General features: G+C 45.9%; 2 protein-coding genes across 2 annotated transcripts; one reads left to right on the forward strand and one right to left on the reverse strand.

The window, feature by feature from the left end:
* Nucleotides 1-329: 329 nt before the first annotated feature.
* hhipl2 (HHIP-like 2) lies at nucleotides 330-10,928 on the reverse strand. The gene is made up of 9 exons (XM_084683160.1): nucleotides 10,566-10,928; nucleotides 9,522-10,174; nucleotides 8,978-9,121; nucleotides 8,349-8,680; nucleotides 4,465-4,591; nucleotides 3,778-3,923; nucleotides 3,521-3,602; nucleotides 1,628-1,710; nucleotides 330-1,031 (listed from the first exon to the last, which is right to left on the reverse strand). Exons 1-9 carry the CDS (start codon nucleotides 10,926-10,928, stop codon nucleotides 403-405), a joined length of 2,559 nt encoding a protein of 852 aa, XP_084539286.1. The 3' UTR covers nucleotides 330-402.
* Nucleotides 10,929-11,856: 928 nt separating this feature from the next.
* On the forward strand, nucleotides 11,857-17,218 carry dcaf10 (DDB1 and CUL4 associated factor 10). The gene is made up of 7 exons (XM_084673229.1): nucleotides 11,857-12,503; nucleotides 12,715-12,828; nucleotides 12,976-13,173; nucleotides 13,649-13,851; nucleotides 14,150-14,233; nucleotides 14,691-14,836; nucleotides 15,127-17,218. The coding sequence occupies exons 1-7, from the start codon at nucleotides 12,070-12,072 to the stop codon at nucleotides 15,496-15,498; spliced, it is 1,551 nt and encodes a 516-aa protein (XP_084529355.1). The 5' UTR covers nucleotides 11,857-12,069; the 3' UTR covers nucleotides 15,499-17,218.
* The last annotated feature ends 188 nt before the right edge of the window (nucleotides 17,219-17,406 follow it).

Here is a 17,406-nt window from a genome sequence, read left to right on the forward strand (position 1 = left end):
ACCACTCAGCCATCTGACTCCCTTTTAAGTCACGGTCTCTGTGGTTTCAATCATGATCAGTGGAGTGAAATGACAGAGGACTTCTCAGAAACACACAGCTTGTTTACAATCCACAGATGTTTATTTTTAAAGCATGCATGTGCTGTAAAATTAGCGCAATTTTACAACACCATGATGTTGGTTTTAATGGGGGTTTTTTCAGGGTTTGCCGACTTTGCCCAGTTCTATCTTTTATTTAACTCTAAAGTAACATGTAACAAAAATTATCAGCTTAAATACTGACTTCACTTCAGTTCAAAGTGACAGGACTATACAAACAAATTCACCATACCAGTTTATTCGATTTCTTAGAAACATGATGCTGAATTAATTATCAACAGCTACACAAGGAACAATATCGTCTTAATGGACTTGCTTGCTTTTGACAGTTTTTTTTTTTTGCACCGTTTTCCTTGCGTCCAACACTGGTTTGCTTCCCTTAGCCTGGGCTCTTTTGGAAGCCTTCTTTGTCTGTGCTTTGACATTCTGCTTGTTTAGATTTTTCAGAGGCGTCTTAGTCTTTGATTGCGTTTTGACTGTCTGCTTGAGATTCTTCAGTGGGACCTTCCTATTTGATTGCGTTTTGACAGCCTGTTGGTCCATTTTCAGACGGGTCTCACTCTTTGCCTGTGCTGTGGCTTCCTGCTGGTTCAGGGGTTTTAATGGAGCTTTTTTCCTCAACTGTAGTTGGGCTGTTTGCTTGTCGATGACAGTGAAAGGCATCTTCTTTGTGGTTTGTGCTTCTGCTGTCCGATTTTTGAGAGATTTATTCTTCATCTGTTGTTTGGCTTTGAGTTTTTTACCTTTGGTGTTTGTCGTGGTCAAATTCTTATTGTTTGCTCTCCATACGGGTGCCGGTGTGGGGGTGGGGACCCTGGGGCTAAGACTGGCAGAGGGAGGGCTGGTCTGGGGGGTGGCAGGAGGCTTGCTAGTGAATGTGAATTTCCGAAGTGGCGGTCTGGTGGGTTTTTCATGTACGTCCAGCACTGTTACTGAAATCACACAAGCATACGTGTTAGCAAGCACTTTCAACATTTAGCCTGCCTCCCTAAGATTAACCCTAAAAATATAAAAATAAGTTTATACATTGTGATCAAAATGTTTGGCCTTGAATGAAGGACATGTTTTGGAATTATCTTTCTTTTGACACTATGTATAGGGTATGTTTGATGTAAAATAGGCTGTTGCCTAGGATAGTTTTATAAGTTCTCTTTTGGAAGTCACTTTGGATAAAAGGGTCTGCTAAATGCATAAATGTAAAATGTAAATGTAAGTTGAGTCCCTTTATAAAGTTGGGCAGCATGTCATTGCCAAATGAAATGAGTACAAATAGAAAACAGTAAACCATGGATCAGTTGGCTTCCTAACATGCAGACTATTAGGATGAATCCTGAGCAGCACCCTGGGCATGGCTCAAAGGGAGCTGGAGTTCTAGAGGGTCCTCAAAGTGAAGGAGGAGCATGTGTCAACGATACAAACACTGCCCCTAATAAACTGGTTACACCAAGAGCTACAGGCATTGCTTCATCACTTGATGCATTCAAACACAACACATAATAACACAACCCATTGTGAAGTTGTAACTTACATTCTCTTGGTGTGAAAGGCAGCTTCTTGCTCCTGACCTTCACAGGCGCTTGTTTGATTCTGCACTTCCCTGGAGGGGCTTTCCTGTGGGGGCAGCAGGGTGGGGAATCAGCAGACAACCAGGTCACATTCAGGAATGTAAGACTGCGGCTAAGTGGATAAGAGTGTCTGCTAAATGACTAAATGTAAGTGAAAATAAAATAACAATGAATCCCAACAATGTGTTTACAACAGTAAGTATCCATCAGTAAGTCCATGTTTAGTCAGTGGCACTTTCTGCCAGCTGAGTGGTGATGGTGAAACGTTCAACAGATCAAGACGTTAGCATCTGCTTATTAAATAAATTACATAATATCATGAACAGTACAGGTTGTCGGCTGCAATTTGTATTTAGTGCTATATCCAGACCTAAAGCCATGTGCAGCAGAATACAGTATATTCAGTGTCTTTTCATAGTTTCATATATTCAGAATATCTATTTGGAGTATACATTCAGAGTATATATTCAAACAAAGTAGAATATATTCAGAGTATTATATATTCAGAGTATCTATTCACAGTATTATATATTCAGAGTATCTATTCAGAGTATTATATATTCAGAGTATCTATTCAGAGTATTATATGTTCAGAGTATCTATTCAGAGTATTATATATTCAGAGTATCTATTCAGAGTATTACATGTTCAGAGTATCTATTCAGAGTATTATATATTCAGAGTATCTATTCAGAGTATTATATGATCAGAGTATCTATTCAGAGTATTATATGTTCAGAGTATCTATTCAGAGTATTATATGTTCAGAGTATCTATTCAGAGTATTATATGTTCAGAGTATCTATTCAGAGTATTATATATTAGAGTATCTTTTCAGAATGTTACAGCAGAGAAGTAGAAAGTAGTACTTATTCAGAGTATTATCTATTCACAATGTTGTGCTAAATAAAATAGAATACACGGGTTATATATTCAGCGTAGTGTACTCAGAGTGTACATTCATGTGTGCAGCTGTGGCCACTCCAGATGGTCTTTATAAGGCTTCTCCTCTTCTAGAGTTTCCACTACCGAGGACCGTGCTCCTCTCAGGGGCTCAGCTCTGGGACGTTCTGGGACGACCAGGTGAGCCCGGTCTGTCAGTGTTTCAGGGTAAGAGGACGACAACACCAAGGTCAAACTATAAGAGTTCATTTGCGAGGAAAAACAAAAACACCTTGCACGGGTGTTTCTCAGATCTGAAGTTAAATTCATATGGGTGTTTTCTACTCATACTTTTAGTTTATATCTACTAATACTTAATGGTTTACGCTTAGAAGTCCCTCATTGTGTGAAAAATGACAACAACAAACTAAATAACAACTTTCGTTCAATAAACTCAATTTGAACTAAATGGTCAATCCTAATCCTGGGGTTATCCACCCTGCATCCCTTCAAAGTACAGTAGTTAAAATCCCACATGCCTTGGAATTGGCAAAGATTCCAAAAGGGAAGGAAAGAATGTCGAACATCTGATAGCTTCTAATGATTCCATCAGTCCAGGAGTATATGAACCCATTGTGTCAACTGGCGTGAAGTCATTTCTGACACGTGTACAGATATTGAGTTACACAAGAGGCAGAGACTCCAACAGCAGATATGAACAGAGATCAATACGCAGGTTTGATCGGCTGAAGGAAAAAAGGCATTTCAGAGCATCTTTGAATCGAGTCATCATCGTGAGGATTCGGTTCTACCCATGTGATCTTAAAAGATTGAGAAAATATCAAGAACTGAAGAACGTTAATCTTAACGTCACCCACAACCTTAACCTTGGCATCGACAACCAGAAATCCTTTCCAGTAGCGGGTCGCCTATACACTGCCTATATATATATACGGGTAGACAGTATACTGTACCTTGAAGGATCCATGAACTTGTAAACCGTTCCATAGGGAGACATGGTGCTGGGGTATGAGGTAGCTAGGAAGTACAGTTCACCTGAAGATGCAGAAACAAAGAGCAGAGCAGCATGATGAGGTGATCAGCAGGAGACAGCAAAGAGAGCAGAGCAGTACAGCAGGCATTCCACTGCATCCTCCCCCCAGGCAGACAGACAGACAGACAGACAGACAAGCAGGAAGACAGGCAGGCAGAAAGACATACAACGGCTGACCTGCTTCATCTTCAGCGAAGGAGATGATGAACTTGTGATGGTGATTTATGAGTCCTGGGAAAGAGCATGTCTTTGTGTCTCCCATGCACACACTCCTCTCCTTCCAGTCCCCGGTTGTCCTGTCTTCTTCCAGGGCCATGATCCTTCTAAATGATCAAAGAAGAACCAGTTTGCTTTAGTCAACTGTTCACCTGTAAGTGAAGAACCCCCTGAAAGTACTATAGTGCCTACAGAGACCAGATCATATAGAGCGCCAACACTAAGGCCCAGTTTCCCAGACATGGATTGTGTCCTAGTCCAGTGTCTTGGACTAGGCTCCATCCATGTCTGGGAAACTGAGCCTAAATGATGAACTGGAGGGTGCTGGGTGAGGTTACATGTGGGCATCTCTGAAGCTCTCTGTGATATTGCAAGACAAGACCACTAAAGCACGAGGAGGAGCTTACTGTCAGAAATATGGATCTATGAAGCATTGCATAGTCAGTCAATTAACACGTTTAAGAAAGCTTTATTGCTTGTGGCCGGCCCACAAGGAAACAAAAACATCACACGCCATCGTGCTACAAAGTTTGTCCGCTACCATTTGTCTGTCCAGCTATTTAAGCAGCCCCGCTCTTTACAGTCATTGGTTAAAACAATGCATGCAAATGTCCCATGGCTCTCTACTTCAACTTTTCGAACCCTTACCCACTCATAAAGTCTCCAAACACGTAGAGGCCGTTGAGGTTTGGTGATTCGCATCCTCTGTAGATGTACCCTCCTGTCACGGACTTCCCAACATGGTGCCCATACGCAAATATCGGCAGAACGTCATCTACCAAGGGGAAGAAGCAAATCTAAGTTTACCTGATAAAATCACTGCGATTTGGATCTTTTCATGCGTAGAATTCATCACTATGTATGAAGTAGCAATTATAATTATAAAATATGTTAAAACCATTCTTGATTCTTTGGTTCAACAGTAACAAGATACATGTCCTTAAAATTGTGTTCATCACAAGACTACATTTTATCAAAAAAAGTACTCGAAATAAAACACTCAAAGCACTTGAAAACAAATCAAATCAACACTTCAATAGCCATTTTTACAATCATTGTCACTAAAACCAGTGGCGGTTCTACACGGGGGCCTACAGGGGCCAGTGCCTCTGTAAAAAAAAGTCCCTGGTCCCCCCTGTGTCCCCCCTGAGCTGACTGAATTATACAATTATTAGGATTCCTCCGTAAGGAGGAAACCTATTGTTATTGGTGGTTTTATTATTTGTAATTCTTGTACCATGGGAGTCAATGGCAGCCCCTAGACCCCATCGACAACTTTTTGTGAAATTTGGCACACTCATTAAGGACAGTTTCTTCTATACCTACACCAAGTTTCATGTCTCCCATTAGACCACTCTAGCGCCACCAATGGGTCAAAGTTGGACTTGTGTTTACACACGCAACTTTTGAACCGTATGACTCATTTTCAAAAATGAGGTACCATTGGATTCCCTGGATCAAGCCGAGTTCAACGCACACCATGGCGTTAATTTCCGGTTATATAGATTTCCCGCCATTTCCGGTTTTATCAAAAACCTTTGAAAGCCTACTCCTCCTACAATTTTTGTCATATCTTCTTCAAAATCACCAGAGATGATCTTCAGACCAAGCCTCACAAAAGTTATCAAAGGAATTTTGATCCTCATAACCGTCTGTCCGGTACAGCCAATCAAATTCATCAGAAAAGCCGCAAAACAGGATGTGAAGTCATGTCTCAGCAAATCTTTGAGATATCAACACTAAACTTGGTAGATCGGAGGAAAACACTACAACATGTTACCATGTGCAAAGGCAAATTCATATCTCAAAAAATGATTGATATAAAGCAAATTGAACTTATCGCTAACGCTAAAATTATGCTTTACACATCAGCCATTCAAAAACTGATACTCTGATTCAATCACAAGTTCATATGAAAACTCTTGAGAATGTTCATAACACAAATCTGTGAAAAAGTTGACTGTAAGATGAAAGGTCGATTTTTGGTGAATATTTGAAACATGCTTGCTTGGCTAATTTCTAGGCAAATTTCCAATGAATGTCTCCCTTGCTCCTCCCCGCGCGTGCTCCAAAATCTCACACACACTCAGCCTTCCCTTGACACACGCGCGGCCAAGACGCACACGCAACATTTCAGGAGAGTGTGGGCTGACCAAGCCCCCACTCATTCCTTGGTCTTTAGCAAAGGCCCATGTGGCTCTTGATGGTATTGCATTTCCGATTTTGTATGCAATGGTAAAAAGGTCTCAAATCCTGAAACATTGATAGTGTAGGCCGAGAAACACTTTAACAAAAGCCCATGTGGATCTTGTTGGTATTGCATTTCCGATTTTGTATGCAATGGTAAAAAGTTATAAAAATCCTGAAACATTGATAGTATAGACCAAGAGTAACTACCACACCACAAATGGCCCACCATTACCCATAGGTGGCGCTACAGGCCACGCCAAAAAGCACAAATATACAAGGCTTTCTGGAATGGATAGGCTCACCAAGCCCCCTCCCTTCACTTATTGGCTTGAAAAAAAGGCCCTTGTGGCTCTTGATGGTATTGCATTTCCGATTTTGTATGCAATGGTAAAAAGGTCTCAAAATCCTGAAACATAGATAGTATAGGCAAAGAAACACTTTAACAAAAAGCCCATGTGGATCTTGTTGGTATTGCTTTTCCGATTTTGTATACAATGGTAAAAAGTTATAAAAATCCTGAAACATTGATAGTATAGACCAAGAGTAACTACCACACCACAAATGGCCCACTATTACCCATAGGTCTTCCCTTGACACACGCGCGGGCTTGGCAAGACGCACACGCAACATTTCAGGAGAGTGTCTTTGTTTGGTCTTTTGCAAAGGCCATGTGGATCTTGATGGTATTGCATTTCAGATTTTGTTTGCCATGGTAAAATGTTATCCAAATCCTGAAACATTGATAGTAAAGGCCAAGAGTAACAACAACACTTTAACAAAAGCCCATGTGGATCTTGTTGGTATTGCATTTCCGATTTTGTATGCAATGGTAAAAAGTTAAAAACATCCTGAAACATTGATAGTATAGGCCAAGAGTAACTACCACACCACAAATGGCCCACCATTACCAATAGGTGTCGCTACAGGCCACGCCCTAAAGCACAAAGCACTTCACTTCTTGTGAAGATTAAAGCGCTTCACTTCTTGGCTTGAAATAAAGGCCCTTGTGGATCTTGATGTTATTGCATTTCAGATTTGGTATCCCATTGGAAATTCTGCAGCATTGATTTTTCTATACAGTTACAATTTGTCAAGAATATACATTTTTCAATGGTTCGCAATGCTTTACACGTAAGCCAGTCAAACAAGTTCATATGAAGACTCTTGAGAATGTTTAGTACACAAATCTGAGAAAAAGTTGACTCTAAGATGAAAGGTCGATTTTTGGTGAATCTTTGAAACATGCATGCTTGGCTAATTTCTAGGGAAATTTACAATGAAATGTGTCCCCTGCTCCTCCCCGCGCATGCTCCAAATTCTCAGACACTCATTCTTCCCTTGACACGCGCGGGCTTGGCAAGACACACACGCAACATATCAGGACTGTGTGGGCTGACCAAGCCCCCACTCATTCCTTGAATATCAGCATAGGCCCTTGAGGACCTTGGTGTCATTGCATTTCCTACTTTGTATGCAATAGTAAAAAGGTCTCCAAATCCTGACACATTGACAGTACAGGCCAAGAGTAACTACCACACTTTACCCAAAGCCCATGTGGATCCTGTTGGTATTGCATTTCCGATTTTATATGCAATGGTAAAAAGTTTTTAAAATCCTGAAACATTAATAGTATAGGCCAAGAGTAACTACCACACCACAAATGGCCCACCATTACCCATAGGTGGCGCTACAGGCCACGCCTTAATGCATAAAGATACAAGGCTTTCTGGAATGGATAAGCTCACCAAGCCCCCTTCCTTCACTTACTGGCTTGAAATAAAGGCCCTTGTGGATCTTGATGGTATTGCATTTCAGATTTGGTATGCCATTGGTAATTCTGCAGCATACATTTTTCTATACAGTTACAATTTGTCAAAAATAAACATTTTTCAATGGTTCGCAGTGTTTGGAGGAATCCGCCATTACTGCTTGCAGTTATATTTTTAATTGTATTTTTATGTTATTTTTCTTCTTCGAGAGTCATCATGAAACGAGGAAGGGACATTGCAGCCTTTTTTGCCACAGTAAATAAAAAAGTGAGAGAAACATATCAAGGTATTGAGAAAGCTGAGGAGCTGGAAGAGGGAGAGCGAGAGCCATTTGTATGATTTTAATATAAAGCAAAATTAAAGTATTTAATGTTTAAATATGATTTGTTTCCATTGTTGTGTGCCCCTCTGATTAAACACTAGCCCCACCTTGGCCCCCCCCAGTGAAATTAGTCTAGAACCGCCACTGGGTTTGACAGAACCCTTACATAACATGCTGGCGCATGGTTCAACAATTCACAAACAACATACACAGTGTACATATTTCAGTCGTCAACGCAAGACCGTGCTCACCCAGCGAGGAGTTCTGGCACAGTTTCAGATCGTAACACTCGAATCCCTCCTTGGCCCTCCAGCCATAGTTGCCGCCGCGCACGATGATGTCGATCTCCTCGTAGCGGTTCTGCCCCACGTCGCCACAGACGATGCGCCCGCGTCCGTAGCGGGTGACGGGGTCGCCACGGTCTACGCTGCACCGCCACATGTTCCTTACCCCGTAGGCATACACCTCCGGACGTGCGTCCGCATGCCCTACAAAGGGGTTGTCTGGGGGAATCTTGTATGGACCGCCATGGGGGCCTACTCCGTCCACATCTATACGCAGGACTTTACCCAAGAGGGCACTTCTATAACACAGCACATAATGTACAATATACATAATAGGTATTGTGCAGTTGATATTACACAGTATTCAGCAGATATTGCATACTGAAAAGGAGAAATTGCACAGTAGCTACAGTAAATATTGTACATAGAGATGTAAGAGATCTGGCATATTATGAAATAGAAATAGTATGAAAGCCATTGCACAGTAGATATTGTGAACATTGTATGAATACAAATGCATCATTTTAATACTCTAGTATAGTTAGACTGTTGATTAACTTAATTGACTCACTGAACAGTGAGTCAGTCAGCCTTACTTGTTTTGGGCGTTTCCATACTTCCCAAAGGGGTCACCAGCCTTGCCTCCGTCACCAGTGAAGATGTACAGGTATCCATCCAGCCCAAACAGGATCTGCCCTCCGTTGTGGTTGGCTGCCGGTTCATCTATCTCTATAATGACCCTGAGGGAGAAGTAGAGTTCACTCCTGGTCCTTGACCAGCAGAACACATTGCAGGTCTCATTCAGACTACCAGTGTGTGTGTTGTTAGGCTTACATCACATTTGCATCCCACATCACATAAGTTGATGACATAGGGAGCATGCTCATGCATGTGCCTGGTGGTGTAACAGCCTGAGGTGTGGAAGAGGAGCGTCAGGGTTTTCACCCATCAACACCTCGCACACATGAAGGCAGAAAGGAGTTCAATCTGTCAGCAAAAAAAAAAAAACATCCCCGCTTACCTTACAGGATCAGCCAGGTTCATACCTCAAAGAACACCACCCCCCACCACCACCTCTCAAAGCGAGCCCCCCCCCCTCTCAAGTCAGACTCCTCAGCCCCCCAACGCCCCCCCCCCCACCTCTCAGAGTGAGGGTCAGCCAGGTTCATGTCGTAGACCGAGGTCCTCATCTCGCTGATTCGCACCCTCTCCAGCATGCTGCCCACCAGGACAGAGTAGTAGAGGAAGAAGCGGCGGTTGTGGCGGTAGCGCGGGTGGAAGGCCAGCCCCAGGAAGCCCCTCTCATCACCAAGCCAGGGCGTGGTGTACACTGCCCCGCTCAGGTCCAGGAAAGGCTGCTCCAGCCGGCTGCCGTCCCGCAAGTACACCCACACAAAGCCTACCTGCTCGGCCACAAACATCCGGTGGGTGTCGTCATTGCTGTGGAGCATGAGCACAGGGTTGCGGAGACCATTGGCCACCTCGGTCAGGCAGAGCTGCAGACAGCCCTGGGGGTCCTGGGACACCTGGCCCAGGTTGTTGTTCAGGCTGGTGGTCCTCAGCACGCTGGGGTAGCAGTAGTCCTGGTCCGCCAGCCCCACCAAGCTGCAGAACCGGGACGTGTCCTTTTCGCTTGCCTCCTGAAGGGTCTGGCTGTCCGTCAGGTACTTGACCACCTGGTGGCATTTGCGATGGAACTCGGTACAGTAGCTGAAGCACAGTCCAGGCAGCTGTCTGACTGGAGTGTAGGGGTCTTCTGCGTCGTAGAGATGTGCAGAGTACGGAGAGCACTCCTGGAGGAATATAAGACATAAAGCACAGCAGTGGGACTTCAAATAGTTCCTGTTATGGCATTTCACATGCAGGATCTTATATCTTGGTTATTTCAAACGTCATTGGAAGCAAGTGTCCTGTGTGGTGCTTCCAGGTGTTGAGTCTCAGAGACTCTGGAACGTCTAGGCTTTAAATCAAATATTTGGCAAATCAGTCTATCAAGAGGCACGCATTTGTAAGAGGTTTTCAACAATACAAACTTATGATGAAAGAGACAATCGTTCTCGAACCAGTTTATAGCCTACCACAGCATCAGTGTAATTAACTTTGGCCAATCCACAGATAGACTATGAGCAAATTATGTTATTACATCTATGAAAACATTTTGACATGTCTTAATAAAACACTTACCTGACACATAATTTCTTTAAGAGAGTCGCCGCACTTCTCGTATCCTTGGACATCCAGCAAGTCAATGATGTCCCAGTATCGCTCCGCAATCGTGTTATCAGTCTCCTGGTCACAACAACCAAATAGCTCATACTCCTTGCAGAACTCGAGGTGGTGCGGAGGTTTAAACGGGGGTTCGAAGTCTAGACACTGCGGATGAGACGATATTTGTTGAGGTAGGACGAGTAGAAATAATGTCAATATCGTGTGCAGTAGAGGGCACAGAAAGCGCGGTCTCCGTAGTCCCGGTTCTACATCCCCCCCAGAGAGGATCCGTGCGCCTCCGGCTGCGCTTGAATGTGGAGCATCCCGCTTCCTTGTCATTTTTGCCGTCTGCTTCAGAAGGAGCTCAACTGTTTGCTCTTACTCTCATTGAACAGTGTGCATGAGTGAGTGAATGTGTGTGTGTGCGTGAGAGAGACAGAGAGTGTGTGTGTGTGTGCCTGTGTGTATATGTGTGTGTGTGTGTGTGTGTGTGTGTGTGTGTGTGCGTGTGTGTGAGAAAGAGACAGAGTGTGTGTGTGCCTGTGTGTGTGTGCGTGCGTGTGCGTCGTTTTTTGCTTGCAAACGCATGTTATACTGTCCTATTCAACCTATGAGCTCACAATTTGTAAAGTACACTCCTCGGGCCCCTTACACACACACACAAACACACATACACACACACGCACACGCACACACACACACACACACACGCACCACGCTCGTACACAAACACACAGACACTTGTGTAAAGTGCAGATCATTAAACCCCCCGGACGGCACCTGTAATTATGGCTCCTGCCTCGGGCTGCATCCTCTCCTTGAAACTTTTGTGTAAACTTACACCATCAGCATGTCTCTGAATAAGAATTTGCATATGAAATGTGACCCTCATTTTGTTTCAACATGTTTTCTACTCATCCTGTAAAAACAATGGATGCGGTTGTTTAAAATATATTCCACAAGTAAACTATATCGCAATGTGGGTAAACATTTTGCCACGCACAAGACACATCTGCCCTCTGCTGGTTTGACACCTCTCCCCTCTGCTGGTTTGACACATCTGCCCTCTGCTGGTTTGACACATCTGCCCTCTGCTGGTTTGACGGTGAGCGAATTACAGTACAGGTTTACTTAGGCTACCTGTTGGTTCTGGCATTGGATGAAGTCACCTATGGACCATGCCGATCATGTCCAATAGAGGGCGCTGTTCACTTTCTGTTGACCTCTCAGAAGTGCACTAGGAAACGGAAATACATCATGTAATTTACATTACAGTATGTGTTTTGGAAGAGCGTTGGTTAACTAATAAATATTGAATGCGAGCGTTGTTGTAAACCATACAGTTAGCAGCGACATTTGGCTCCCAGGGGCGGAGAGGAATTAAATACCTGTATGCACATTCGCTTGCTAGTAAGACGCTGGATAATTCACTGTTGAACGGAGACACTGCAAGTAACTACTGGGGCGCTTTATCCGTACAATGAGCTCGGACCACCAAAGTGATGGCGACGACGCTGACGATTCTCAAGACAGGCCAGGAAGGGCAGTGTCTGACAAGGAAGACCCCGACATTGAAGACTCGGATGATGAAGAGAAATCCCCGACCACCTGTCCACGTCCACCGAGGGAAAGGAACGCCAGACCGGTGACGACGGATACCAATCCCCCGTGTCAGGCACCATCTCAGCCGGGGAAGAGTGGCAGTGCTAGCACTGCCACGGATGTCAGTTACTCCAGCTTGTTTTCATGGATACAAAGCAGGACTATTAGAAGAGGTCTTTTCGTTGATCCGTCAAGGGACAACTTTAGGACAATGACAAACTTGTATCGCTCAATGAATCCTGCCACAGACTCCGTCAACTTGAGCACTCAAACGCACGGAGCCGTGTTCAATTTGGAATACTCGCCGGACGGGTAATTTGCCATGATAGCTAGCTAGATTAGCGGCATTACCTAGTGATTGTGAATTACAATGACGGATACGCGAGATGGTGTTACATTACAGGGTGACTGACGCAGATAGCGTCACGTAACCTTTCCTTTGGTTTTTGAGCATTAATGGTCAGCAGAAGAGCTATGTTCTTTAGTGATTCCTGAACGTGTGTGTGTGTGTGTCCCGTCCCAGGTCCGTTCTGACAGTAGCCTGTGAGCAGACGGAGGTCCTGCTGTTTGATCCCATCTCCTCCAAGCACATCAAGACTTTGGTGGAGGCACATGAAGACTGCGTGAACAACATCAGGTCAGCCGGCCGTCCCTCTTACACCCACACTCAGTCTTGATGCCTTCATAGACCAGTGTTTTGACTCCACAGTTTTGATGCCCTCATAGACCAGTGTTTTGACTCCACAGTTTTATACTTTCATAGACGAGTGTTTTGACTCCACAGGTTTCTAGACAACCGTCTGTTTGCCACCTGCTCCGACGACACCACTATTGCGTTGTGGGACCTGCGTAAGCTGAGCTCCAAGGTGTGCACGCTGCACGGCCACGCCAGCTGGGTGAAGAACATCGAGTACGACACCAACACCCGCCTCCTCGTCACGTCCGGGTTTGATGGCAATGTCATTACCTGGGACACCAACAGGTCTGTCTGTCTGCCTCTCTGTCTGTCTGTCTGTCTGTCTGCCTCTCTGTCTGTCTGTCTGTCTGTCTGTGAGGGTCTATCGGTGTCTGAGTCGGTACATGTGTATGAGTGTTTAGGTGTGTGTGAGTGGTTTTGTTTAACGACCCTTGTGGGGACCACATATTCTCACATAGTGAAACATGAAAAACGTGACCCTGTTGGGCCTTTTTGCTGGGACCCACAACTTCAAACGCTTTTTTCCCGGGAGTTTTTAGAGTTAGTGTTGCAATTAGTGTTAGAATACACTAAGGGTTAAGGTTAGGGATTAGTGGTTGGAGATCATAATAATAACATCATTTTGAATGGCCGAGCCCCACGAGGATTAAAAAAACAAACCTTTTGAGTGTGTACGTGTGTGTACACTGTCAGTTTAATATCCTTCACGTTTCACGTTGACCTGCTCTCATCCCAGTTCCTGGATCTGTGCTCCCTGCAGGTTCACGGAAGACGGCTGCCCCCACAAGAAGTTCTTCCACACGCGCTACCTGATGAGGATGCGTCTGACGCCCGACTGCTCCAAGATGCTGATCTCCACGTCCTCGGGCTACCTGTTGATCCTCCACGACCTGGACCTCACCCAGTCCCTGGAGGTGGGCAGCTACCGCATGCTGCGTGCCCGCCGCACGCCCCTCAGCTCCGGTGAGTCTCCACCTCCTCTACCTGCCTCTACTTCCTAACCCTTCCTACTCGACACCTAAAAGGACTGTGATTCTGTATGGCCTGTGACTGCTTGAGTGTGACTCTGCCCTGACTTTGACTCCGTGCTGTCTGTGACTCAGTGCTGTCTGTGACTCAGTGCTGTCTGTGACTCAGTGCTGTCTGTGACTCAGTGCTGTCTGTGACTCAGTGCTGTCTGTGACTCAGTGCTGTCTGTGACTCAGTGCTGTCTGTGACTCAGCGCTGACTGTGACTCTGCTGACTATGTGTTTTCTTCAAGACGGTGCTACTTCAGCCTCCAGGTCGGCACCAGGCGCTCCTCGCCACGGCAACGACTCAAGCAAGATCCACCCTCACAGAGAAGGTGAGACTCTCCTGGTTTCCTACAGCTAGACCATGTGTATCATACACTTACATTTGATTTGTTTGATTTCATTCAATTGATCTAATATAATCTGTTGATATCAACTTAATTGTAGCTTGTTTAACTACATGCTCATATGTTTCTTCCCATTGGCACTTATTTGCTTTTCACAATGTATGCTTCATGTTTTGGCTACCCACAATGTTTAGGGTTGTGTTGGTTATGATCATTGACCTATGCACTTTTGTAAAGCTCTCTCCTGGAAGTCGCTTTGGATTCAAGCGTCTGCTAAATGAATACATGTAAATGTAAATCAACTGATAGGAAGACCATTACAGTGTTGTTTAGTGGTTTAAAGTCAGGCTCCTGGTCATATGTATGACTTAAGCAACAAAGTTAATTTGCTTCATTAAGTGCCACTGGGTTGATTTTTGGTGTCATTGTGTTCCTGTCCCAGGCCTGTCCCCCAGGAACAGCCTGGAGGTGCTGACCCCCGAGGTTCCTGGAGAGAGAGACCGCGGGAACTGCATCACCTCCCTGCAGCTGCACCCTAAAGGCTGGGCCACGCTCATCCGCTGCTCCAGCAACATGGACGACCAGGAGGTACGCCACCTCCGACCCCTACAGTCCCAATCACCTGTAGAACACGCCTGTAGAACACGCCTGTAGAACACGCCTGTAGAACACGCTTGTAGAACATACCTGTAGAACATGCTTGTAGAACACACCTATAGAACACGCCTGTAGAACACACCTATAGAAAACGCCTGTAGAACATGCCTGTAGAACACGTCTATTAAACAGCAGAAGTAACCTGACACAACACATCCAATCAAGTGCTTAAACCTCTCTCTCTCTCTCTCTCTCTCTCTCTCTCTCTCTCTCCCCTGTAGTGGACGTGCGTGTACGAGTTCCAGGAGGGGGCCCCGGCGCGCCCCCCCGCCTCCCCCCGCTGCTCTCTCCGGCTCACCCACTACATCGAGGAGGCCAACGTGGGCCGGGGCTACATCAAGGAGCTGTGCTTCAGCCCCGACGGCCGGCTCATCTGCTCGCCGTACGGCTACGGCGTCCGCCTCCTGGCCTTTGACCAGCACTGCGGCGAGCTGACCGACTGCATCCCCGTCCAGACCAGCTGCCTGCGGGAGGTGCGCTCCATCTACTCCCACAGCGACGTGGTGCTCACCACCAAGTTCTCCCCCACACACTGCCAGCTGGCCTCGGGCTGTCTCAGCGGGCGTGTGGCCCTCTACCAGCCCAAGTTCTAGAACACCCCGTCCCCCCCCGATGAACTGCATCCGGAACAGACGTCGTTCTAGAACTTTCTTATAAGCCGGAGCCGATGTTGTTCGAGAACTTTCCAAGAACTGGATCCGGAGCCAATATTGTTCTAGAACCATCTCTGGACCGTCCCTTGGGAACATCCAGGACCAGGAGGTCCTTGGAAGGAGAGGATGTTCTCACACACACACACCCCTCTCTCAGCCTGACAAGACTTCCTCCCCAGGGGGGGAATGGTGTACCCCCAGCCCCTACTCCCTCCCCTGTGTTCTTCCATTCCTCTTATGGAGGCTCCATCCGCTCTGCTCCTACATCTGACTTTCAACCTCTGGATCTCTGTCAGCCTGTCTCCACTCTCCAGGGCCGGCACCCCCACCCCAGCCCCAACTCTATTCTCCTCTTCCTGGGATCTGTCGCTCCTCCCACTCTGCTGAGGGTGGTTCGGGCCTGGTGTTGAGGTGTTAGGGTAACAGCCTGGTGTTGAGGCGTTAGGGTTACAGCCTGGTGTTGAGATGTTTGGGTTACAGCCTGGTGTTGAGATGTTAGGGTTACAGCCTGGTGTTGAGATGTTAGGGTTACAGCCTGGTGTTGAGATGTTAGGGTTACAGCCTGGTGTTGAGATGTTAGGGTTACATCCTGGTGTTGAGATGTTAGGGTTACAGCCTGGTGTTGAGGTGTTAGGGTAACAGCCTGGTGTTGAGATGTTAGGGTTACAGCCTGGTGTTGAGATGTTAGGGTTACAACCTGGTGTTGAGATGTTAGGGTTACAACCTGGTGTTGAGATGTTAGGGTTACAGCCTGGTGTTGAGATGTTAGGGTTACAGCCTGGTGTTGAGGTGTTAGGGTAACAGCCTGGTGTTGAGATGTTAGGGTTACAGCCTGGTGTTGAGATGTTTGGGTTACAGCCTGGTGTTGAGGTGTTAGGGTAACAGCCTGGTGTTGAAATGTTAGGGTAACAGCCTGGTGTTGAGATGTTAGGGTAACAGCCTGGTGTTGAAATGTTAGGGTTACAGCTTGGTGTTGAGGTGTTAGGTTTACATCCTGGTGTTGAGATGAGATGACAGGGTTTGAGCATTTTGTTCTGTGTGTGTGCCTGCGTGTGAGTTACATACCCGACCCCTCCAAGCCATCACAGCTTATGTACCACCATGAGAACATCACCATGCCAATAAACTAAGCTTCAGCACCATTCTGATCCAGAGAGCCGGTGGTGACTAGGAACAGCTAACACACACTCATCACTGCTGAGGAGGAACAGCTAACACACACTCATTACTGCTGAGGAGGAACAGCTAACACACACACTCATCACTGCTGAGGAGGAACAGCTAACACACACTCATCACTGCTGAGGAGGAACAGCTAACACACACTCATCACTGCTGAGGAGGAACAGCTAACACACACACTCATCACTGCTGAGGCCAGCCTGGTGTATTTCTGCTCCGAGGGAGATCCAGTGTGCGGATCTGAGCCCACCCTAGCAGCTTGTTACAGCGCCCAGTCCTAGATCCAGAGTACATGTAACGTGATAGTGAGTTAGAGCCTTCCTATGTAGACCTGGTTATAGACATGAACCCAATGCTTCTATGCATACCAGCCTTTATGAATATGCTATCTACTGGATGCTCTTGAGTACTCCAGATGTCTTAAGATTGTAGGACTCAGGTGGTCCTATGTGTGTGTGTGTGTGTGTGTGTGTGTGGGGGGGGGGGGGGGGGGGTCACCTGCGTCCGCTGCTTACCGCAGAGCTCCTGGTAGAGAAAGCAGTGCCTCAGCTCGCCGGTCTAATGCAGTCCTCGTAAGGAGCACCAAGGCTCTGCTCCTGTAGGGAAATCTTCACTGCTGCTTTTGACCTACCTTCATTTCAAAAGAAAGGACGACGAATCGGACGT

The sequence above is a fragment of the Hypomesus nipponensis genome, chromosome 3 (assembly GCF_054491055.1).
Source record: "Hypomesus nipponensis isolate SF chromosome 3, ASM5449105v1, whole genome shotgun sequence".
NCBI lineage: Eukaryota > Metazoa > Chordata > Actinopteri > Osmeriformes > Osmeridae > Hypomesus > Hypomesus nipponensis.